At 49.0% G+C, this 22,715-nt stretch overlaps 1 protein-coding gene and 1 long non-coding RNA gene across 15 annotated transcripts in view; one reads left to right on the top strand and one right to left on the bottom strand.

Moving 5' to 3' along the window:
- EZH2 (enhancer of zeste 2 polycomb repressive complex 2 subunit) overlaps nt 1-21,343 on the top strand; it is a 72,771-nt gene extending 51,428 nt beyond the window's left edge. For all 8 annotated transcript variants that reach the window (XM_053671860.1, XM_053671862.1, XM_053671861.1 and 5 more), the window contains 12 exons: nt 12,507-12,598; nt 13,858-14,098; nt 14,601-14,770; nt 15,135-15,229; nt 16,115-16,155; nt 16,525-16,650; nt 17,133-17,311; nt 19,123-19,218; nt 19,603-19,684; nt 20,319-20,399; nt 20,499-20,583; nt 21,256-21,343. In XM_053671860.1, coding sequence (XP_053527835.1) covers nt 12,507-12,598; nt 13,858-14,098; nt 14,601-14,770; nt 15,135-15,229; nt 16,115-16,155; nt 16,525-16,650; nt 17,133-17,311; nt 19,123-19,218; nt 19,603-19,684; nt 20,319-20,399; nt 20,499-20,583; nt 21,256-21,316 — 1,349 coding nt within the window. In that variant the 3' untranslated portion in view covers nt 21,317-21,343. The remainder of the gene's footprint in view (nt 1-12,506; nt 12,599-13,857; nt 14,099-14,600; nt 14,771-15,134; nt 15,230-16,114; nt 16,156-16,524; nt 16,651-17,132; nt 17,312-19,122; nt 19,219-19,602; nt 19,685-20,318; nt 20,400-20,498; nt 20,584-21,255) is intronic.
- On the bottom strand, nt 786-21,281 carry LOC128628369 (uncharacterized). Of its 7 annotated transcripts, none has more exons than XR_008392753.1 (5): nt 21,216-21,281; nt 12,726-20,012; nt 11,908-11,987; nt 2,093-2,238; nt 786-1,118 (listed from the first exon to the last, which is right to left on the bottom strand). It is a non-coding gene; the product is annotated as an uncharacterized LOC128628369 (long non-coding RNA). The 7 variants fall into 7 exon arrangements; XR_008392758.1 differs by having other exon boundaries at nt 11,908-12,944; nt 13,270-20,012; XR_008392757.1 differs by having other exon boundaries at nt 11,908-17,496; nt 17,894-20,012.
- Nucleotides 21,344-22,715: the final 1,372 nt, after the last annotated feature.

Genomic DNA, 22,715 nt, shown 5'->3' with positions numbered 1-22,715 from the left:
AAACGGGCAACTCGGCAGTGTCGTCTTCACGCAGCCCTTGAAACGGTCGTTCTGAATTGCGCTTAATTGCCCTTTACACATGGTCATTTTATAAAACATGTCCGGTTCTTATTACAAATATTGTAGCCCTGGCCAGGCAGTTCAGTTGGTTGGAGGGATATCCTGATACGTTCAGGTTGTGAGTTTGATCTCGGTCAGGGCACATACAAGAATCAGCCAGTGAATGCATCGTAAGTGGAACGACGTGGTGTTTCTCTCTCTGACATCAGCAACAACACACACACATTAAACGAGAAAGTGTTGTAAGTTGTATTCACATACCACATAGCGAAATGACTGAGTGAAATGGTCCCTTCACTGGGTTGGTTGTAGATGTAGCATTTCACGTCCCTTTCTGCTGCCCAGGGAGCAGGATGCCACTTGTAAACGTTATGGGTCATTTTATCGGGCTGTTCAGATTTGAGTGATTTTGATGAACCTTGAGCCTGTTGATTATCTCTTTCAAGCTGGGGAGGAGAGAGAGACCTATTTCAGTCTCAGGGCGTCGGCTTCAAGGGCTGCCCACTGGGGGTGCTGAGCAGCGGGGGTCCAGCCGTGGCCGTGGCGTGCTCCTGTGGCAGAGCTGGTGTCCTTAGCACACAGCCGCCACACGTTCTGTAGCTGTGCCTGACACAGTACTTCACACTGTGTGTTTTCCTTGGGTCAAACACACCATGAAATTACTACACTTGTAATAAGCACAGCATTTTGTGCTTCTTTTTTTTTTTTGGTCTACATGATGAGAATATATATTGTCTTGGCCAAAAAATCCACGTGGTTTTTTTTCTGTAAAATAAGACACATTTTTTATTTTTACCAATAACTTTATTGAGCCTGTTGATTTGGATCTTTTGAGTATGTCAGTTGTCTCCTGCATGATAATATAACATTGACCATTCTTAATTAATGTCTCGATTTGATTGCTATCAACTTGAGCTCGGCTACCTGACTGTGGAGATGGTCCAGCAAGAGATCTCCAGCACGAAATTTCGCAAACCACTTTTGACGCGTTCGATCAGTCACAGCACCCTCTCCATACATGGACAAATCTTTTTTTTGAGTTTCAGTTGTATTATTACCTTTAAAAAATTTAAAAAAAAAAGATTTTATTTATTTATTTAGAGAGAGGGGAAGGGAGGGCAAAAGAAAGGGAGAGAAACATCAGTGTGTGGTTGCTTTTTGTGCAGCCCCCACTGGGAACCTGGCCTGAAACCCAGGCATGTGCTCTGACTGGGAATCGAACTGGTGACCCTTTGGTTCGCAGGCCGGTGCTCAATCCACTGAGCCACACCAGCCAGGGCGTATTTTTAACTTTCTTGAAATAATAAAGCATAATGCTGGAAATGTTGCATATTTTTTCGATCTTCAATATTAAAATGACTATACAACAATGCATGTTGGTTTGACAGGTGTCACCATATAACAAAATTGTTTCAAATGAAGTTAAAGACAACTAAGTGATACTAGAGCCATTTTATGGAAAAAAACTGAACAAACATTTTGGCCAACCCAGTATATATACTTTGCAAGATGTTCTGAGGACTAAATTTATTACTATCTGTAAAATACTTAGAATAGTACTTGGCTTGTGTTTAGGTATTGTTATTTTAAGAGTAGGTCCTCATTCACATTACTTATATTTCCAAATTGTGTTAAAAGGTGTCCAGTGGGGTCTCCTTACCTCTCCTGTGTCTTTCAATGGTTTCTTTGGGCAAATACAAATGTATTTTTCCCTCACTGCCCTATTCCAGTGGGGCCATGTTATTCAGGTCTTTTTCTTTTCTGACTTAATGCCGTGGATGTGGCTCCTGTCTGGACAGCTGCAAAGTCTTCTGCAGCAGGAGGTGCTGGAACCCACTGACCCTGTCCTCCAAAGGCCAGCGTTTGGGTGGTTTCCAGCATTTGGGTGGTTTCGCGGCTTCTTCTGTGCCAGTGCTGCAGCGAATCACCTGTGTGCACCTGTGCATCATTTTGAGCTGCAAAGTTCACCTGATCCACTCCAGATATTACTGGGTGACCTGCCGTATGGGGGCGTGCCACTTTACAGACTTACCAGCCGGAGCATCCTCCTGTAGAGTGAAGAGTTGTGGGTTTGATTCTTGGTCAAGGCACACACCACGTTGTGGGTTCAGTCCCTGGTTGGGGTGTGCATGAGAAGGCAACCATTGATGTTTCTCTCCCATGTCAGTGTCTCTGTCTCTGAAAGCAATGAGAAAAACGTCTCTGGGTGAGGATAAAGTAAGTAAATACCAGCAGAGTAAGCATGGTCATTCCCCAGAGACCTGCCAGTAGAATGTGTTGGAAACCTAATTTTGACTTTTATTGATGCGTGAAAAGTGTTTTTTTTATGTGTGTGTGTGGCTATTTACATTTTTTTCTTACCGTATGTTTGAGATTTGTATTTTTTTTCTTAGCATGATTTTTATCCTTTAGCTTGTTGGTCTTTTTTTGAAACCTAGGAGCTCTTTATATAGTCAGTAAATTAGTTTTTTTTTTCTTTGGAGAGGAATTGAAATTTTCTTTCTAGTTGTTTGGTAAAATTCCCATAAGCAGTGTTTATAGAAATTTTAGGGGCAGTTGAATTTATCAGCTTGCTTTCCCTACTCCAAGATTATAAATGGTTTCTGACTTTTTTTTGTCAGGTATGTTTCAGGCTTTGTTTTTCCATCTAATTCTTCAGTCCCTTTGGAATTCTGATAGAATCCACCGACCCTCCCACCTTTAAGGTGAGACCTGGTGGCCTCATACCCAGGGACCAGCAGGTCCCTCTCTCATTTGCTGTGAGAGCCTGCCCTCGTCGCCCTTGGGTCCCAGGGTCTGCTTTTGCTCTTTGTGTTCTGTTCCTTCAGCCTGTCTGTCCAGAAGGCATTATTCAGAGATCGCCTGCTAGTATTGTTTATTATTTTAATACAAATTTTAGAGTCAGTTTGTCTGATTAAAAAAGTCCAGGCGGTGTGTTTATTGGCATCTCATTCAATTTATTTAGTAAGTGGAAATTGACATTTAAAAATAAAGATTAAGTTTGTGTCCATTAACAACCTCAGATTTTCTTCATGTAACTCGTGTATTGATTGGGTTGGCCATAAAGTTCTGTAGTTATTAATGGTGTTTCACCTTCTTTCCCAACTTGGTAACTTTAATTTCTTTTTCTTGCCTTACTATGTAGGCTTGTATCTCCATTACATTGTTAAGTAATAATGGTGCTTAGTAGATAAGTTTTTGTCATTTTGGAAAATTACCCCTTTTTTCCAGCTATTGAAATTTATTAGTATAAAGTTGACTTGCATTTTCTGATTCTTTTATTTTGGAGATTATTCTTTTATTATGTATTTTCTGTTTTTTTGTCTTGAGATTAAGTGACATATATTTTATTTTCAAAAACCTGTTTTGCATATTTTCCCCAGATTCAACTACTGTATTAGTTTTACTATTTTAAAAAATATTTTATTAATTATACCATTATAGTTGTTCTATTTCCCCCTTCATTCCCCTCCACCCTGCACACCTCCTCCCCCACCATTCCCCCCCTTTAGTTCATGTCCATGTGTCTTAAGTTCTTTAGCTTTTACATTTCCCATACTATTCTTGCCCTCCCCCTGTCTATTTTCTACCTACTCTCTGTGCTACTTATTCTCTGTACCTTCCCCCCCCCCCACTCCTCCCACTTCCCTGTTGCTAACCCTCCATGTGATCTCCATTTCTGTGGGTCTGTTCCTGTTCTAGTTGTTTCTTTAGTTTGTTTTTGTTTTAGGTGTGGTTGTTAGTAATTGTGAGTTTGCTGTCATTTTAGTATACATGTTTTTTATCTTCTTTTTCTAAGATAAGTCCCTTTAACATTTCATAAAATAAGGGCTTGGTGATGATGAACTCCTTCAACTTGACCTTACCTGAGAAGCACTTTATCTGCCCTTCCATTCTAAATTAAAGCTTTGCTGGATAGAGCAATCTTGGTTGTAGGTCCTTGCCTTTCATGACTTGGAATACTTCTTTCCAGCCCCTTCTTGCCTGTAAGGTCTCTTTTGAGAAATCAACTGACAGTCTGATGGGAACTCCATTGTAGGTGACTGTGCCCTTATCTCTTGCTGCTTCTAGGATTCTCTCCTTCATTTTAATCTTGGCTAATGTAATGATGATGTGCCTTGGTGTGTTCCTTCTTGGGTCCAACTTCTTTGGGACTCTCTGAGCTTCCTGGATTTCCTGAAAGTGTATTTCCTTTGCCAGATTGGGGACCCTGTGGGTTTCTCCAACAAACTTCCTTGTGAGGGTGGGAGTCTTTTCCTATGCCTCAGCCCCCACAAGTGTTTTCGATGGTTGTTTGGAGACTTTATTTCCCAGCGCTAGGACCATGGGTTGTATGATCTGTCTCGCCCCCCCAGTTATCTGTGCACGAATGTGGGACCGCCGCCTGGTCAGCCAGCCACCTTGCGCGCGGTGCCCACTTCTCAATATCTGCCTGGCTGGGTCTGCCCGTTGCCACCCCATGCCTGGGGTCTGCCAGCCGCTGCATGGGTGCCCAGGGTCTGCCTGGTGCCACTGTGCGTGCCTGGGTGTCTTGCTCACCCAGTGTCACCATTTCCTGTGCTGCGACCTTTCTCTCCTCGGCCACCCAACTGCACCCTGCTTACCGGTCTGGGTGAATGTGTCTATTTTAACTCCTTGGTTGTCAGACTTCGATACAGTTTAATTTTCTTTCAGTTTTGGTTGTTACTTTGTTTCTGAATTGTTGTTGTCCTTATTTTGGTTGTTCAAGGAGTCACAGTTTGTCTACCTACGCCTCCATCTTGGCCAGAAGTCCTAGTTTTACTATTTTTTAAAAAAACATATTTTATTGATTATGCCATTACAGTTGTCCCATTTTTTCTCTCCTTTATTCTCCTATGCCCTGTACCCTCCTCCCACAAGCATTCCCCTACTGTAGTTCATGTCCATGGGTCGTACATGTAAGTTATTCCCTCTACCTTTTCTTCCTTTCTCCCCCTCCCCCACTGATAACCTTCCATGTGATCTCTATTTTGGTGGTTCTGCTTTTGCTCTGGTTGTTTGCTTAGTGTTTTTTTTGGTTTAGTTGTTGATAGTTGTGACTTTGTTGTCATTTTACTGTTCATGGTTTTGATTTTCCTGTTCTTAGATAAGTCCTTTTAACACATCACATAATAATGGCTTGGTGATGATGAACTCCTTTAACTGACCTTATTTGGGAAGCACTTTATCTGCCCTTCCATTCTAAATGATAGCTTTTCTAGATAAAGTAATCTAGGTTTGTAGGTCCTTGCCTTTCCTGACTTTGAATACTTTTTCCCAGCCCCTCTTGCCTGCAAAGTTTCTTTTGAGAAATCAGCCGACAGCTTTATGGGAACTCCTTTGTAGGTAACTGTCTCCTTTTCTCTTGCTGCTTTTAAGATTCTGTTCTTATTTTTATTCTTGGATAATGTAATGATGATGTGCCTTGGTTTGTGCTTCCTTGGATATATCTTCTTTGGGACTCTCTGAGCTTCCTGGGCTTCCTGGAAGTTATTTCCTTTGTCAGATTGGGGAAGTTCTCCTTCATTATTTTTTCAAATAAGTTTTCAACTTCTTGGTCTTCCTCTTCTCCTTCTGGCACCCCTATGATTCTGATGTTGGAACATTAAAAAATGTCCTGGAGGTTTCTAAGTCTCTCCTCATTAAAAAAAAAAATTCTTATTTCATTATTCTGTTCAAGTTGGATGTTTATTTCTTCGTTGTGGTGCAGACCATTGATTTGAGTCCCATTTTCCTTCCCTCCACTGTTGGTTCCCTGTATATTTTTCTTTATTTCACTTTGCATAGCCTTCACTTTTTCCTCTATTTTGCAACCACACTTAGCCAAGTCTGTGAGCATCCTGATGACCAGTGTTTTGAACTGTGCGTCTGACAGTTTGGCTATCATTTTGGCTGTCTCTTCATCGCTTAGTTATATTTTTTCTGGAACTTTGATCTGTTCTTTCATTTGGACCATTTTTGTTTGTTTGTTGGTCTCGGCTTGTCTGTTACGTAGTGAGGGGAGGTGCCGTAGGTGTTCACCAGGGCGGGGCAACCCAGGTCACTGTTGGGACGCTTGATGTTGGGGAGGTGTCCGAGAGGGAACAGTGCCTCTTGCTATGCTCTCTGCCGGATTTCAGTTACTTCCCCCGCTTCTCACAAGCACATTGGGCCCTTCTGGTGCTGATTCCTGGGTGGGTTGACTTGTGTACGTTCAGGACCCTGTGGGTCTCTCCAACGGACTCTCCTGTGAGGCCGGGTTTCTCCCGCTGCCCCCTCAACCCCCACAGGTGTTTTCAGTCAAAGGTTTTGGGGCTTTATTTCCACTGCACTGGAACCCTGGGTTGCGAGGTCTGTCTCGCTCCCCATTTGTTCCTCCCAGTTTATCCACTTGGTCTGCCAGCCACGCCTTGCCACTAGTCCTCTCCGCTGCCTGTCTCTGCCCCTCCCACCCGTCCAGGTGACTGTTTCTTCTTTAACTCCTTGGTGGTTCGACTCTGTACAGCTCGGTTTCCCTGCAGTTCTTGCTGTTTCTGTCGTCCGCCTTTTGGTTCTGGGAGGAGGAGCAGTGTGTCTACCCACGCTTCCATCTTGGCCGGAAGCTCTCTTTTCCTGTTACGAGTCTGATTATGTTTAGATTCTCTTATGAAAACATTTTGTTTTCATTCTTTCCTATTTTTGGAGGTATGTTTAACACTGAATTGTCTAGAGCCCAGCTTCAACTTTCCTCTTTGGTTCTGATACTTGGTATTATTACTGTATGTTTTGAGTAATTATAAGAAATGCTTTATATTTTCTCCTTAACTCATTGTTTAAGGGAGAATTTAGAAAACTTCTGGTTACAAAGGCCTTTTCGGATGTTAGCTCTCTTTATAGTTCTGTGCGGGAGCCTGATGTCGGGCCTCACTTGTTGCTGAGTCCTTAGCGGCATCCACCGCTTCATCCGGGGAAGGAGTTAGAGGTTCCGTGTCTCTGCCGCGTCGTCTCTGTTAGTGGGACTCGTGTACTTTGACGAAGGGGGAATGGTTTGGTCAGAGAACTATTCCACTTTATATTCCAGGTAACTTTTAGGCCACAGTCCATTTGGTAAATTGGAAACTGATTGTCCCGCAACTTTGGAATCATAGTAATTTCTTTATAAAAGCTCCAGCCTAGCTCTGCTGTGACTCGGTTGGAGCATTGTCCAGGTAACCCGGAGGTCGAGGGTTCAGTCCCCAGTCAGGGTACATACCTAGGTTGTAGGTTCTACCCCCAGTTCGGGGGCCCATAATCCCAGTGTGTGTGAGGCAACCAGTCGCTGCCTCTCTCTCCCATCAGTGTTTATCTCTTATCCTCTCTAAAAGCAATGAAAAATGTCCTCAGGGGAGGATTAAAAAATAAGTGAAAATGTAAACAAACAAACAAACGGTTGTTCCAGCCTGAAGTTTACTGTCCCGCACAGCTTAGGTGACACAGTTCTGATTGGCTGCGTGTGTGGGTGTCGGACTGAAGCAGAACTTGGCATGTTTGGTCAGCTGCTGTCAGACAGCCTGCGGAGGAATCCGTTGTATGCCTGGGACCCAGTTGTATCAGTTTGTCCTTTTTGAAATTATGTGAAAGTCTGTTTTGTTTGTTTGTTTTTTATTTTTTTAAATTGATTATGCTGTTACAGTTGTTCTATTCCCCCCTCCACCCTGCCCCCCCATCCCCACCGTTACCCCCCTTTAGTTTATGTCTATGTGTCTCAAGTCCTTTAGGTTCTATATTTCCCATGCTATTCTTGGCCCCCCATCTATTTTCTATCTACTGTCTATGCTACTTGTTTTCTGTACTTTCTCCCCCATCTCCTCCTCCCACTCCCCTGTTGCTAACCCTCCTTGAGATCTTCATTTCTATGTTTCCACTCCTGATCTAGCTGTTCTTTTAGTTTGCTTTCGTTTTAGGTGTGGTTGTTAATAACTGTGAGCTTGTTCTTTCACTGTTCATGTTTCTTTAACTTCTTTTTCTTAGATAAGTCCCTTTAACATTTCATATAATAAGGGCTTGGTGATGATGAACTCCTTGAATTTGATCTTATCTGAGAAGCACCTTATCTGTCCTTCCATTCTAAATGAAAGTTTTGCTGGATAGAGCAATCTTGGTTGTAGGTCTTTAGATTTCATGACTTGGAATATTTCTTTCCAGCCCCTTCTTGCCTGTAAGGTCTCTTTTGAGAAATCTGCTGACAGTCTGATGGGGACTCCTTTGTAGGTGATTGTCCCCTTAGCTCTTGCTGCTTCTAGGATTTTCTCCTTCATTTTAATTTTGGCTAATGTAATTATGATATGCCTTGGTGTGTTTCTTCTTGAGTCCAACTTTTTTGGTACTCTCTGAGCTTCTTGGATTTCTTGGAAGTCTATTTCCTTTGCCAGATTGGGGAAATTTTCTTTTATTATTTGTTCAAATAAGTTTTCCACTGGTGGTTGTGTCTTTCCCCCTTCTGGTACCCCTATAATTCGGATATTGGAGCGTTTAAAGATGTCCTGGCGGTTCCTAAGTCTCTCCTCATTTCTTTGAATTCTTGCTCCTTGACTCTTTTCTGTTTGGCCATTATTTGCTTTCTTCTGGTCCACTCCATTGATTTGAGTCCCAGTTTCCTTTTCAACGCTATGGGTTTCCTGTGGAATTCCATTCATTTCCATTAGTTTAGCCTTCATATGTTTCTCTAATTTGTGGCTATAATCATCCAGATCTGTGAGGATCCTGATGACCAGTGTTTTAAATTGTGCGTCTGAGAGTTTTGCTATTTCTTTGTCGCTTAGATTTATCTCTGGGGCTTTGAGGTCTTCCTGCGACATTTTTGGTCTGTTCTGGCCCTTTAAATGTGAGAAGCGGCGCCTTGGACTCCCAGGTCGCTGGGTTGTGACGCTGTATGTGGGGGCGTGGTCAGAGCGGGGAAATGGCGGCGCCCTCTACCGCCACTTGCCGCGGGACGCTGGGCCCCGGTCCAACCGCCCACTCCCTTGCCTGTCCGCTCGCCCGCAAATAGGCAACCGCAGTCAACACGCAGCACCGCCTCCCCACTGTCTCCTCTGCAGTCGCTCACCCGGTGGGTTGCTCGGTCGCTCACTAGGTCCAATCCTGCGTTTGGAACCCGTGCGTCTGGATTCGCGCGTCTGGATTCCGTGCCCGGGTCCGAATCAGTCCTCCTGTGCAACCCCTCACGAGACGCCGGTTTCGCCCCTTACCGGTTGGGCTGAAGAATTCGTTGTTAATGGACTTCCGAAAAGTTCAATTTTCCGTGTTCTGGTTGTGTTCTCTGATGCTAATATTTAGTTGTCCCTAAACTTGGTTGTGTGAGAAGGCACGGCACATCCACCTATACCTCCATCTTGGCGGAAGTCTGAAATTTTTTTTTTTTTTTTTAATGTGTATTAATGTTGACCGAAGAGATTTTAACATTTTAAAGGGTTAGGATTTCAAGGCAGGTATTATGAGTTTATGGCTGGTGGCTGGCTTTTTTAAGTGTTTCAATGGTATAATTATCAGAGGGACTAAATCTCCCTAGACCTCAGTTTTCCTCGTCTGGGAAATGGGGACGAGGACGTAATAGTATCTGGGGACTTGTGGGGGTTGAAGGAGATGACGCCTGAGGCTGCCCAGTCAGTGTGTGTGCGCTTGGAGCACAGAACCCCTGCCAGCGGCCGCCACTGCTTCTCTTGCTCAGACGTCAGCACTGCTGTTTTCTGAGGTGCTTTTCAGTGAAAGTCTGACTATACCCAGAATTCACATGAGTTCGCTGTAAGGCTGTTCAGCAAGAAGTCGTTCTTAATAGTGAGTCCTACTCCGGAGAGACGAGACTAGTGCTCTGGGCCGTGGTCTGTGCGTAAGCTGACCCTCCGCCCTGTCTGAGCGTCGGTCACAAGAGCAGGAGCTGGCTGAGTGTGTAAGAGCAGTGGGGCGTGGCCCCCGAGGCAAGGGGGTGAGGGTCTGGTCACACCTGCAGCCAGACAGGTGGCCCCAGGAACATTCCCTCTGTTCCCGCTCCTACTGTAAGCCCCTGGAAACGGTTGATCGCTGACGTGTGTTCCAGTCCCGCCCCTCGGATTCACCGGTTGTGTGTGGGAGGCATCGTGGCTGTGGTGACAACGCAGGGTCCCACGGGGACACTCAGTCTAAGTCAGTCTTTAGTGTTGCAGTTCAATCTCAAGGACAGGTGTACGGACTTGCTGGAATTACACATGATCCTTTTTACTTCCGCTTGAAAAACCTTTAGGTAGGTTTTTCATCCAGATTTTATAGGGTGCTTTTGACATTAAAAGAAACAAAACCCTCAGTATTCATGCTCTGTCCTTATAAAATTTAAAGGTATTTTGGCTTAATTGTTCTGATAATGACATTTTATATAACCCCCTTTCCTGTATATTTAGCTCGAAATATATTTTAATAAAATTCTTACTAGAGGATATGATTTGAGAGAGGAAGTGGAGGAGAGAATTGAACTCGTGGCTGTTTTGGGTATATGGAATGATGCTCCAACCGAGTCACCCAGCCAGGGTTTAAAAACTATTTTTCAAGTATAAAGAGGAGAGTCTCAAAATTCTGAAATGCATTTTCTTTGAATCACACACAATTCAAGGACCTAGTGAGACCGTTCAGTCAGCATCTTGTTACAGGAAAATACAAGTCAGATGAAGTAGCTTAGAAGTGTTTGGAACTTCAAATTCCCGTTTCAGTCCACTGGTCCGGTGCCCAGGCGCGAGTGCACCGCAGTGAGGGCTCGAGAGAGCCGGTGGCACCAGCGTCCATCAGAACCACACAAGATGCAAACTACTGCAATGTGGATGAAAACAACTGACATGCTCATGAAACAAGTCATTGTAAAAGTGTTTATAAAAGGCCGTAGTCTGCTGTGGCTGGTGTAGTTCAGTGGATTGAGTGCGGGCCTGCAAACCAAAGGATCACGGTTTGATTCCCAGTCAGGGCATATGCCTGGGCTGCAGCTCAGGTCCCAGCAGGGGACACACAAGACACATGAGACGCAACCATACATTGATGTTTCTCTCCTTCCCTTCCCCTCTAAAGATAAATAAATAAAATCTTTAAAAGAAAAGAAAAAAGCCGTACTCTTTCCACAGAACTTAAAGGGACATAAAGACAGATTGGTAAGAGGAGAAAAAAAGACAGCCAAGTTATGTTTTTAGAGTAGCAGTTCAAGGCTCAAATTCTTTTCAAGTGTATGAGTTTGTCCCCAGAGCAGAGCCTGATACCATATGACTGACCAAGCCACGGGTTCCATTCTGAACAGGTGAGGACCCTGTAACACCAGACCGAGCACAGGGACGGCTAAGCCACACTGGCAGCAGGAGTCACGTCAGCCCAAACCGCAGGGCTGTCGTCAGCCTGGGTCAGGGCCCGTAGTGGGTGCCACGTGGCTGGGGAACCCGTTTCCAGTCTGGCACCTCGTCTGGCGCACGCTGTGTGTGCAGACCACTGTTCTCCCCCCGAGGCCGTGGCAGGGGAAGGCACCAAACGGCTCAGCTGAGGACAGTGGCCGCCGGGCCTGGGCTCGAACTGGGGAACAGCGTAGAGTCTCCAACATAAGACAAGAACAGGTTCAGGCGATTAAGGAAAAATTAGCATGCTTACACTCAGAGGTATCATGACTAGATTTCCTCAGCAGAACTTCAAACAAGTTTATCATTTAGAAAACTGTGATAAAGGATTCCCTCTTGTAGAAATGTCTAGACTATTTTAGATTTCTAGAAATCTAACTTTTCAAATTGGTATCTTAATACTTGAAGTTATTGAAAATATTTCAAGCTTGCCCTGGCCAGGTGGCTCAGTTGTTGGACCGTCGTCCTGCACACCAACACAGTTGTGGGTTCGACTCCCCGTCGGGGCACATACCTAGGTTTCGGGTCCATCTCTGGTCAGGGTGCAAATGGGAGGCAACCAGTTGATGTTTCTCTCTGTCTTTCCCTTTCTCTCTAAAATCAATAAACATATCTTTGGGTGAGGATTTTGAAAAAATTAGTTTTTAGTAAGTGGTATTCTGTTTTTCTCCCCATTTTGACAGATTGTTGACCTTTAGAAAATAAAAATTGTGGATGTCAGAATTCTTTTGGTAAAAGTAGGAAATCTGGTTTCACTGTAGAGGATGTCTCAGTTGTTTCTATGGCGATATTAATGGCTCAAGTGAATGTTTGTGGTCAGCATTTAGCGTTTACACGTGTCAGTTCTACTTGTGAGGAGAGAAGTAAGAAACCACTGGTCACCGCAGAACTCGGCGTGTGCGGCCCGACCCGGCCGGGGGGGGGGGTGCAGTGCTCGGAGGGAGTCGTGGGGGCCACGCAGTGGGAGGTCACTGGGGGCTGGGAGGGGAGTTCTGGGACCTGAACCACAGAGTGGCAAGGCGGGAATGTATTCACTAACTTTTTCCACTGAAACTGGGGAAAATAAGTAGGTAAATACTGTGGAAAATATCCAAATATTACTGTATTTTGCAGCTTTCCACGCCACACCCAACACTTACAAGCGGAAGAACACAGAAACAGCTCTGGACAACAAGCCTTGTGGGCCCCAGTGTTACCAGCACCTGGTAAGCTCGAGAGCCGCGCGGCCGGAGGGCGCTGGACAAGGACTCTGGCCTTGTGAGGCGCGTGCAGTCAGCTAAGCACTGTGGCTCCCGCGCGTCTCCTGGCCACACGGGAGGCAGAGGGTCTTACCTGGTTCGTGTCTCTGATGTGCACACGCACACTTGAGTCCTTTGCTGGTTGATTAGTCTTTGTGTATCCGTGCTAATCTTTTCAGCAACAGTCCGAGGTTTTTAGGATCAAGGACTCTTACGGTACACCTCCCTCGAAGTTCAGGAGCGTGTGCAGCACAGGTAGCCGCCCACCTCGAGACCCTCGGCCGTTCTGAGCCTTTCAGTGAGCTTCGGGCCCCTGTGGTTTGAGCCGTGCATTAGGGCCCACAGTGAAGGTTTAGGAAAATAAGAGGTAGAAAAGTTGTTTTTTATGGGTACTATCTTATTTTTTTTACCATTTCCCCTTTTTGAACCAAGCCACTCCTACCTAGGAACTAAGACAGAAGATTCATTGAATGGCACCTACAGAAGGTATCCTGTTTTTAAGCAATTTGGTTTTTGTAGAAGTATAAAACTGTTGGCTGCTCTCAGACTTCTCCCATCACTAAACAGGGACTCTCGAGCCCTGCTGTGTAATTTTGTGTGGCTCATCTGGAATGTTCCTCTGTGACCTGTGTGCTCACCGGTTTCTCACACTTGAGACTGGGTGTTGCCCTTGGTAGTGCAGAATGTAGCCCCACAGCCTTGATCCGCAAGTTCCTGCCACGTCTCCTGGGGATGTGCGTCCCTCACGGGGGCCACACTGGCCCTTCTCGTTTGTAGTAGGGCGGGAAGTGGCCCCGTCGGCATGCTCGCGTGCTCTGTGTTCCCGTGCACTTGACCACGACCACAGCGGCCTGTGCTTAGAAACCCTGGACAGGAAAGTTGGACTCCAGATGCACATTATGTGATTCTCATAAAAACTCACCTTTAAAGAGACTGTATGTTACACAAAGGGCATTTTATATTTTGACTTACTAATCAATCAGTGCATTTCACAAATACACGGATCTCACATCACTCTAGCAATATATGGTACCCAAGTCTGTCTGTCTGAAATTTCCAGACTGTCAGAGGAGATGGAAAGAAAACCAGTGTGTGTAGATACGCAACCAGTTAATTGTAGAAAGTGGGTATTGTGTTGAATTTCTTGACTAACTTGCTCATGCAGGGTTTTTTTCTTCTTTATGAAAACGAGTTGTAGAACTTGACGTCTCTGTGTTTCACTCTAGGAGGGAGCAAAGGAGTTTGCCGCCGCCCTCACGGCCGAGCGCATCAAGACCCCACCCAAGCGCCCGGGCGGCCGTAGACGCGGGCGGCTCCCCAACAACAGCAGCAGGCCCAGCACCCCCACCATCAGTGTGCTGGAGTCCAAGGACACAGACAGCGACCGGGAAGCCGGGGCCGAGACCGGCGGCGAGAACAACGACAAGGAGGAGGAGGAGAAGAAAGACGAGACCTCCAGCTCCTCCGGTGAGGCCCGCTCGCTCCGTGCCGCTGTTGGGGAGTTCCGCGGGGTGCAGGGGTGCCCAGTTCTCAGGAAGGCGGGCAGTGTCCGCGCTGGGTGTGCCCGCGGAGGACCGGGCTGAGTGCTCACGGCTCTCCCTGCCCCAGGCCCGCTGTGATGTTGCCGCCTGGGTGGCTGAGGTTCGGGGCTGCCATTCCTGTCCACTGTGCCATCTTTTCCATTGTTCTCGGTCAGGGCGCCACGAGGTGCAGGCCACTCCGGTTAGTGTCCTTGCTGTCCTGACTAGAGTTTAGGTGCCTGTATGCTCTGCGGCTTAAACACAAACAACAGGAGGGCAGCCCGTTCGCCTTCCTTGGGGAAGGAGCCCAGGCTCCCTGGTTCCATGTGACGGCGTGGTGACTTTGTAGCCCCAGCCTGTTCTCAGCGTGACTCACTTCCGCTTTCTGCTTGAGTGCACTGCTCTCTGGTCCCCCCTCCTCACTGATGCTTACTGACCTGGCCTTGCAGAAGCGAACTCTCGGTGCCAGACTCCGGTGAAGATGAAGCCGAACAGCGAGCCCCCGGAGAATGTGGAGTGGAGCGGGGCCGAGGCCTCCATGTTCCGGGTCCTCATCGGCACCTACTACGACAACTTTTGTGCCATCGCCAGGTTGATCGGGACCAAAACCTGCAGACAGGTGAGCAGGTCTGAAGAGCTTCAGAGATGGGGAGCACAGGCAACCCTCTCTCGGTTATTGATGCCTTCTGTCTGTCTCCTGGAAAGGAGTTTGTTTACTGGGGGTAAACTGATTTCAGCCTTTAGCTGTTTCAGGCTAGGTGACAATGGACTGAGAAAGCCAGTAAGAGTCTAGATTGAGCCTTGGGACTCTTGACCATATTTACCATAATGTCATCGAAGCTGCTTGAGGGTTGGGACAGCGTCTGCTCTGTTGTCCCCAACAGCGTCACAGCAGGGACAGGTGTTTCTGGTGGGGACCAGTGTAAGGCTGTAAGTCTGCTCACCCTGATGGGCCTCACAGCTGCGACTGTGCCTCTCGTCAGGTGTATGAGTTTCGGGTCAAAGAGTCCAGTATCATAGCTCCAGTGCCCGCCGAAGATGTTGACACTCCTCCGAGGAAGAAGAAGAGGAAACACCGGTAAGTGTCTGCGGCCGTTCCCAGATGGCGCCAGGACGCTGTGGGCTGAGTGTGTGACCCAGGGCGGAGGCTAGCCATAGAAACAGAGGTGGAGTCTCCACGGGCAGTGCAGGTACGAGTCTCCACTAGAACGCAGCAGCGTCAGCAGACCTGGTGTAAGAGCCAGACGAAGTAAGCTCGCTCTGCTGTGTTTAGTCGAGACGGACCTAGTAGCTTCTGCAGGCGAGGCTGCACAGAATTTGTTCTGAGAGGTCTTCCTGAGTGTGAATCTTGGAGCGGTGACCTGAGCTGGTTTATGAGGAGCCGTAACCTTCCAGGCGTGTGGTGGTCGCACTGGTGGTAGACCTTCTTGGGCCGCGGGTCTGTCCCCTTTCCCGAAGCCTGTGGCTGTGCGTGGTGAGGTGACCTGGTTGTAGGTGCAGAAGGAGCAGGCCGTGGCTGGTCTGCCAGCTTTAGTCCCCCCCCCCCCTCCCGGCTTTTCGGAGAGAAGCAGAGGTGGGTGCTGGGTCGGGGAGTGGCGTAGCAGTCTTCCCGCAGGCGTTAGGCTTTAGCAGTGCCTCCCGGGTTTTCTGGTTGGATGATCTGACCACGTAGGCCAGTGTCACCTGCCTCAGCACGAGCCCAGCAGGCAGACTGGCCTGCATGGGAGGGCCTGGCCGCCCCAGGCCTGATGGTGTGCTTGCGAAGGGCTTCTTGGCCCACAGCGGGGCCTGGTGGTCACTGCAACCTGGCACACACAAGCTTGGACTGTGTGACCCTTCTCTCAGGCACTCGGATGGAAGGCACGGCCCTGTTGCTGGCACAGATGGTCCTGTTTCAGGAGCTCCTGTGCCCGCCATGTGCCCTCGCTTCCTGGAGAAGACCGTTTGCTTCTTTGTCTTGCAGGTTGTGGGCTGCTCACTGCAGGAAGATACAGCTGAAAAAAGGTCAGTGCCTTTCTCCTGCCCACCCCCCAGCCCCTGCACCGAAGATGTCTGTAATGTGTCAGAGTAGTGGCTGGGCTAGAGTTGAGGGTACTTTGATGCATGGAGGGTGTCTGTTGAGTATATTGCCAGCCAGTCCTCTGGTGGTTAAAAGAGTAGCACTCTGGTGACCCGAGATGTGGGGACCGCGCCCCAGCTTTCCCAGCACTTGGCAGGGGGTGGGAGGTGCCTCAGGCCATTGTCGCGTGGACAGGATTGGGCACCAGGCAGGAAGCCTGCTGCACTCCGGGGACGGAGGTGGGGTGTGTTCTCGCTCATGTGCGTGTTCCCCTCCGACTGCCAACTGACCTGCACGCTGTTGTCTTGATGCAGACGGCTCCTCCAACCATGTTTACAACTACCAACCCTGTGACCATCCACGGCAGCCTTGCGACAGTTCGTGCCCTTGTGTGATAGCACAGAATTTTTGTGAAAAGTTTTGTCAGTGTAGTTCAGAGTGTAAGTATCTGTTGCTTTAATGCCATTGCATGAGAGTTAAAATAGCGAGTAAAAAAGTTGACACAGCAGCTCCTGCAGGTTTTCCTTGGGGGAGATCCAGAGTGCGGGGCACCCCCAGCACCTGTGTCCAGCCAGTGTCCTGGTGGACGTGTCATGACGACAGGTTATGCAAAACGGGATGAAAGGAGCTGTTTTTCTTTGGTGATTTAAGTTAAATCATAGTAACGCTGGCCCAGAATGTAAGGGGAATCTAGGAGCAGCAACCCAGGTACTTTGCGGGCACCGGGAACTGTCCGAGTTGGAGGGTTCAGTGCTCAGCACAGAGGAGCTGGTCATCAGGGTGGTGATTCTTTCTACTGAATGAAACCACCCGTGAAGCTCAGGCACGTGTGACGTTTCTCCTCGGGGGCAGCGGGACAGGGAGGCTGCTGTGAGGGCTCCGCGCCGTCTCGTGACAGTAACGGCAGAGACGGTCTCTGCAGGTCAGAACCGCTTCCCCGGCTGCCGCTGCAAAGCTCAGTGCAACACCAAGCAGTGCCCCTGCTACCTGGCTGTGCGGGAGTGCGACCCCGACCTGTGTCTGACCTGCGGGGCTGCTGACCACTGGGACAGCAAGAACGTGTCCTGCAAGAACTGCAGCATCCAGCGGGGCTCCAAGAAGGTAGGGCCAGGGGGGCGTGGCCGGGAAAGGTGCCACCACCGGGTGGGGGTGCAGGCAGGGGGCAGCCTGTCCACTGTAGGGTAGGAGGGACCAGCTTCCCAGGCTCAGAGAGGTGCCAGTACTGGGTTCACATTTGGAGTAAGTGATATTTTTTTTCTAGTTGTCTAGTAGATGACTTGTAGATTCTATTTATGCATTTTACACAAAGGGAAAGGGGAGGAAGAGAAATATCAATATTCACATTGATTCACAGGCCGGCACTCAGTCCACTGAGCCAGGCCAGCCAACACTGAATTTCTTTTTAAGTTTAGTTAATGGAACTAGTCATATGGTAACCAAGTTTCCCTTTTGTGCAGAGCGAGATGAATTTCCCAGTGGTTTTGCAGGGTTTGTTCCTTTAATAACCTTGGAAACATCAAAGCTGGGAACCATGTAACTGGGGGCTGCAGGCAGGTGATTTTTAATTGTAGTGACCGCTGAGCAGAGGACACCACCCATGTGCACTCGTGTCTTGCTTTTTTAGGGTAGACAGTGCATTTCAATTAGTCATTTTTATAACAGCAGCTGGTGTTTATTACTTACCATTTAGTCAGCACTGGGGTGAAGTGCCGGGTGTTAACTCGTCAGTGCTCGTAGCTCCCGGAGGCAGCATCCCCGTCGGCCCCGTGTCCTGGGGCAGGGAGCCCGGCGTCTGTGAGGAGGTGGAGAGTATGCACCGTGCGGCCGGAAGCCCTGCCCCCAGGAGTTCTGGTTCTGGCAGTGGCTTGATTTTTGGCTCTGATGTTGCCAAGTGTTTGGACGGCTTTTCTCGGGGTAGTTAACGTCCATCGAGGTCCTTCTGTCACAGTGACGCACTACAGCTTTGCGTGGCATACCCATGATGAGCCCTAGAATCCCACCATAACTCCCCCACCCCACACTCACCTTTTGCGGTCAGCTCTTCACACTGGCACGCCTTTGCGCTCAGAAAACAGCTGTAGATAATACTGTCTTACCTACTGGGTTTCATTTGCCTCACAGCTTCACAGTGTTCTTTAGCTAATTTAGTTTCTACTCAGGGAGTTGTTTCAGAAGTCCCCTGATGGGCGTCGGGGCTGGATTAGAGTAAGAACAGATTGGGAGCGTGGGTGATCGGGGACTTGCTAAAGGACGTAAGGGAGTTTGGGAGGACTGCGGCATAGTGAACCTGGCACAGAGTGAGGGGTTTGTGCCTGATGCACACTAACCTGGAACTGGCCTTGTTCGTCATCTTGGCATTTGCTGAGAGCGGAATGCTGGGCTGGCGAGATGTGCCTCTGCCTCCTGGCAGTTCTCTGGGCTGTCTCTGAGGAGCTGCAGTGCAGGGACAGCTGAGCTCCGCCGCAGGGAGCTAATGCAGCCAGGGGCCTGAACGGGAAGTGGAGGAGCTGGTGTGAGGAGGTATGGAGACAGGCAGACTTGGCGTCCTCGTGTGAAGTTCACACTGGAAGTGAATCATTAAGGGGGTCAAAGGCTGAAGAAAGGGCAGGAAGTGCAAAGGCAGCCCTCGCGGGTGCCCTGTTGGGCGGCCGTCAGAGGGCCAGGTGCCACCACGGTTGGTTTTGGGGAGAGGTAAAGCTTACTTTTAGTTTATTCACAAAATCCAAAGTGAGGTCTTACAGTTTGTTGGGGGGGGGCACTGACCCCTCAGTTCAGGCCCTGAAGTCAAGGCACTTGGTGGCGTCTGGTTGGCTGACTTGCAGGGGTCCGAGGATCACACTCGCCTTGCGGTCTCCAGGGTCGGCAGGCCGCTCGGCTTTGGTCAGACTCGACAGCTGTGCTCCCTTCTCTAGCACCTCTTGCTGGCGCCGTCCGACGTGGCAGGCTGGGGCATCTTCATCAAAGACCCTGTCCAGAAGAATGAGTTCATCTCGGAGTACTGTGGGGAGGTAAGGCCGGAGCGGGTGGTCACCCTGGGCACGCCCAGAGGGGCTGTTTCAGGCCTGGTCACATGTAGCTTTCTCTGGGGATGAGGAGGGAAGGGGAGGAGTCTGTCCTACTTCACCTGCAGCCTCATTCACGGACCCAGCAGTGAGTGTCATTTATCTTGGGCTGTTCCGTTGCGGAGTCACTGAAAACGCACGGTGGTTTGCATTGCCTGTTCGTAGAAAAGGGGCTCCTTAAATTAATCCCTTTCTCCAAAGCCCACTTCCTTTGATGGGGAAGTGCTTCCGAGTTGCAGTCCTTAAGTCCGTCGTCCTCTGATGGACGGGCCAGCTCTGCTGAGCAGTGCGCCCCTGCCCGGCTTTAACGTGGCGCCGTCTTGTCCTCAGATAATTTCTCAAGATGAAGCCGACAGAAGAGGGAAAGTGTATGACAAGTACATGTGCAGCTTTCTCTTCAACCTGAACAACGGTACGTCTGAGGTGCCACGCAGGCGTGGGCTGTTGCTGTCACTTGCGGGGAACCTCTTTGTGGCAGAGCAGGTCTGGTTCAAGGGATGTGGCCTCTGAGCCACACGAGATGCTGGGGTCTCCAGCCAGCTGGGTGCCCTTCCTTCAGTGCTGGCCTCTGACCCTGGGGTGTTTCGGAGCCTCTCCCACACTCCGGGCGCCGCTGGAGGACTAGGAGCAGGGGCTGAAGGACGCTGCTTCCCCAGTGGGTGTGGGATCTGTGATGAAGAGCAGGCGTCTTGTACCCGAGGTGTTTCAGTGACCCTTGGCTGCACCGAGGATAGTGTTTTCTGTGAACAGAATAGATTAATTGTAGCTACAAAACTTACTTTTCTCAGATTCCATGTTTTTGCAATATTTGGCTAATACATATTTACAGTTAGGTAACAGTATTTGAGAGACAGTTATCCTGAATTAGCACAATTAACTTTACCTAGAACAGCAGTTTCTTACAAATATCGTTTCCTACTGAGTGATGTTGGCTGCATGATTTACTTTTGAAGGCAAACCCCGAGCACCTCCAGGATCGTAGTAACTTATTGTTGATCGATCTAAAACTGCAATTGTTCACTGCATTGTGCTCATTTTTTCTTCAGATTTTGTGGTGGATGCAACCCGCAAGGGTAACAAAATCCGTTTTGCAAATCATTCAGTCAATCCAAATTGCTATGCAAAAGGTAGGTGCTTCTGGACTCAGGCTTCCTGAAGTCACACAGTAAATCTGTCCTAGCGTGCTGGTGTCCTTCCCTTGCTGACCCCAGCGTGTCTCCTTGCAGTGATGATGGTAAACGGTGACCACAGGATAGGCATCTTTGCGAAGAGAGCCATCCAGACTGGAGAGGAGCTGTTTTTTGATTACAGGTCAGTAGCAGGGCAGCTCTGGTATAAACCCGAGGGCTTTTCCTCCTGGACTTGGGACAGAGGCTGTCTTTCTGCTCTTCGCTGGGCCTTGTGTTGTTGGAGGGACTAATTTTGGGTCATTCTTTGCCTTGGCAGGAGTTGGAGGATATAGTTCCCATTATACAAGCACCAGTTCTTTTAAAAACAGGAAAAGCATGCAGGCCCCATTTTTCCACCTCGATGCAGGGGCTGGGTGTGGGCACACTGCAGGTTGTGAGGGTGTGCCAGGCTTGTCTGTGATGTTTCAGTGCAGGCGGACTTGAGACACCGGTACTGGCCGATGTTCTCCCCAGTGGTGACACTCGGGGTCTCCGTGACAGCTCAAGAAAGCTGAGGACACAGGGCCCCTGGTTTGTTAAGCATCGGGCTGAGGGTCAGACTAACAAGCTGCCTCCTACCACTTACTTAAAGGCAGTCAGACGCCCGTCTGGTTGAACCCCGTGGCTGAGCATTGGTCCTGTTCAGAAGCTCTGTGTTGTTTATGAACTGGGGCCCACATGTTGTCACTTTGAAAGCACAGGTGGGACAGTACCAGAGACACTGGGCGTGTGTGCCTTTCCGTGTAGTGAGTGGGTGGCTGGGCTCGCGCTCACCTGCACGGGCTGCGGCCATGCCTGTCTCCTGCCCTTTCAGGTACAGCCAGGCCGACGCGCTCAAGTACGTGGGCATCGAACGGGAGATGGAGATCCCTTGACGTCTGCTACCTCCCCCTCCTCCGGAGCAGCTGCCTTCAGCTTCAGGACCCTCGAGTACTGTGGGCGATGTGGAAAAGGAAAATGCAGTTTGAAATTCTGAATTCGCAAAGTACTGTAAGAATAATTTATAGTAATGAGTTTAAAAATCAACTTTTTATTGCCTTCTCACCAGCTGCAAAGTGTTTTTTTTGTACCAGTGAGTTTTTGCGATGATGCAGTGTGGTACATTTTTCAACTTTGAATAAAGAATACTTGAAGCTCTGCCTCGGCTGGTTTAGAAAGGTCTGTTGCTGAGGGGGGGAACGCTCACACCGCAGGCCTTCGGTTTCGCTTAATCACAACACTGCGCGTCGAACACGGGGGGCTGGCAACACGGGTGTATAGTCACGAGTCACCACTTTCACAGAAGTTCATTCTTGTATTACTTGTACCTCAACTTAAGTGTGTAACACACACATGTGGTACTGTGTATTTTGCTGAGTTACACTTAATACTGTTACTACGCAAGTAACAGAACCTGCATCCGGGGACCAGGGACGGGCGGCGAGGTCAGCCGGGCCAGTGACCCAGGAGCCTCCACCCGCAGCCGGACGACGGCCTCGGGGCGCTCCAAGTTCTTCAGTCTGGGCACTCGCCTTCGCAAGCATCCCCGTGTCCCCACCCAGCCACAGAAGGCGGTGTCCACAAGCCAGTTTTCTAGCTTCCTGCAGAGGGTCTGGGGGAAAACCCCCAACAGACAGAAAACCTCCCCCAAGTCACAGGAGCGCCTCCCGGCACACTGACACGAGCCCTCACACGCTCGTCTCCGGCACACTCAGTTCTACACCGCCCACCCTGGGTGCCCAGGACCCCCGAGATGTGCAGCCCGGTGGCCTCTGTGACACCGGCCCTTCCCCCACTGCTCTCCGGCCTCGTCCAGCCGCCCCAGGTGCACATGGCTGGGAGGCAGCACCTGGCCTCCACCCAGGACGCTCCGCTCCCCGCACACACCCCAGACCGAAGGCAGCGCCCAGCACACGAGCCGTCACTGTAACGCACAGCGAGCTCTTTGTGCCCTGGCTGGCACGCGCCTCTTCCTGACACACTTGCTACAGGAGCGCACACAGACACCTACTCCGTCCTGTGGGGACCTGGCTGGGCACTTCAGACTTTCCTTTAAGATGTAAGGTATTCAAATACCCAATTAAGGAAGATAAAACGTGTTGGACGACACAGAGGTACGTTGAACAGCGGTGTGCTTCCCCTCCTTCCTGTACGGCCCCCCCATGACCGCACACCAGGAGTTTTCAACCATTTTCACCTTGTGGCACAAACCCAGTACTAGAACTCTGTGGCTTGCCAGAAAACATAGTTTTGCCGATCTGACCGGGAAAAAAAAAAGCAATTTTGATCCACTCA

Source organism: Artibeus jamaicensis, unplaced genomic scaffold (assembly GCF_021234435.1).
Source record: "Artibeus jamaicensis isolate MK-2021 breed Jamaican fruit bat unplaced genomic scaffold, CSHL_Jam_final contig_718, whole genome shotgun sequence".
NCBI lineage: Eukaryota > Metazoa > Chordata > Mammalia > Chiroptera > Phyllostomidae > Artibeus > Artibeus jamaicensis.
Note: the sequence above shows the minus strand (reverse complement) of the source record. Positions and strands in the feature narration are given on the sequence as shown.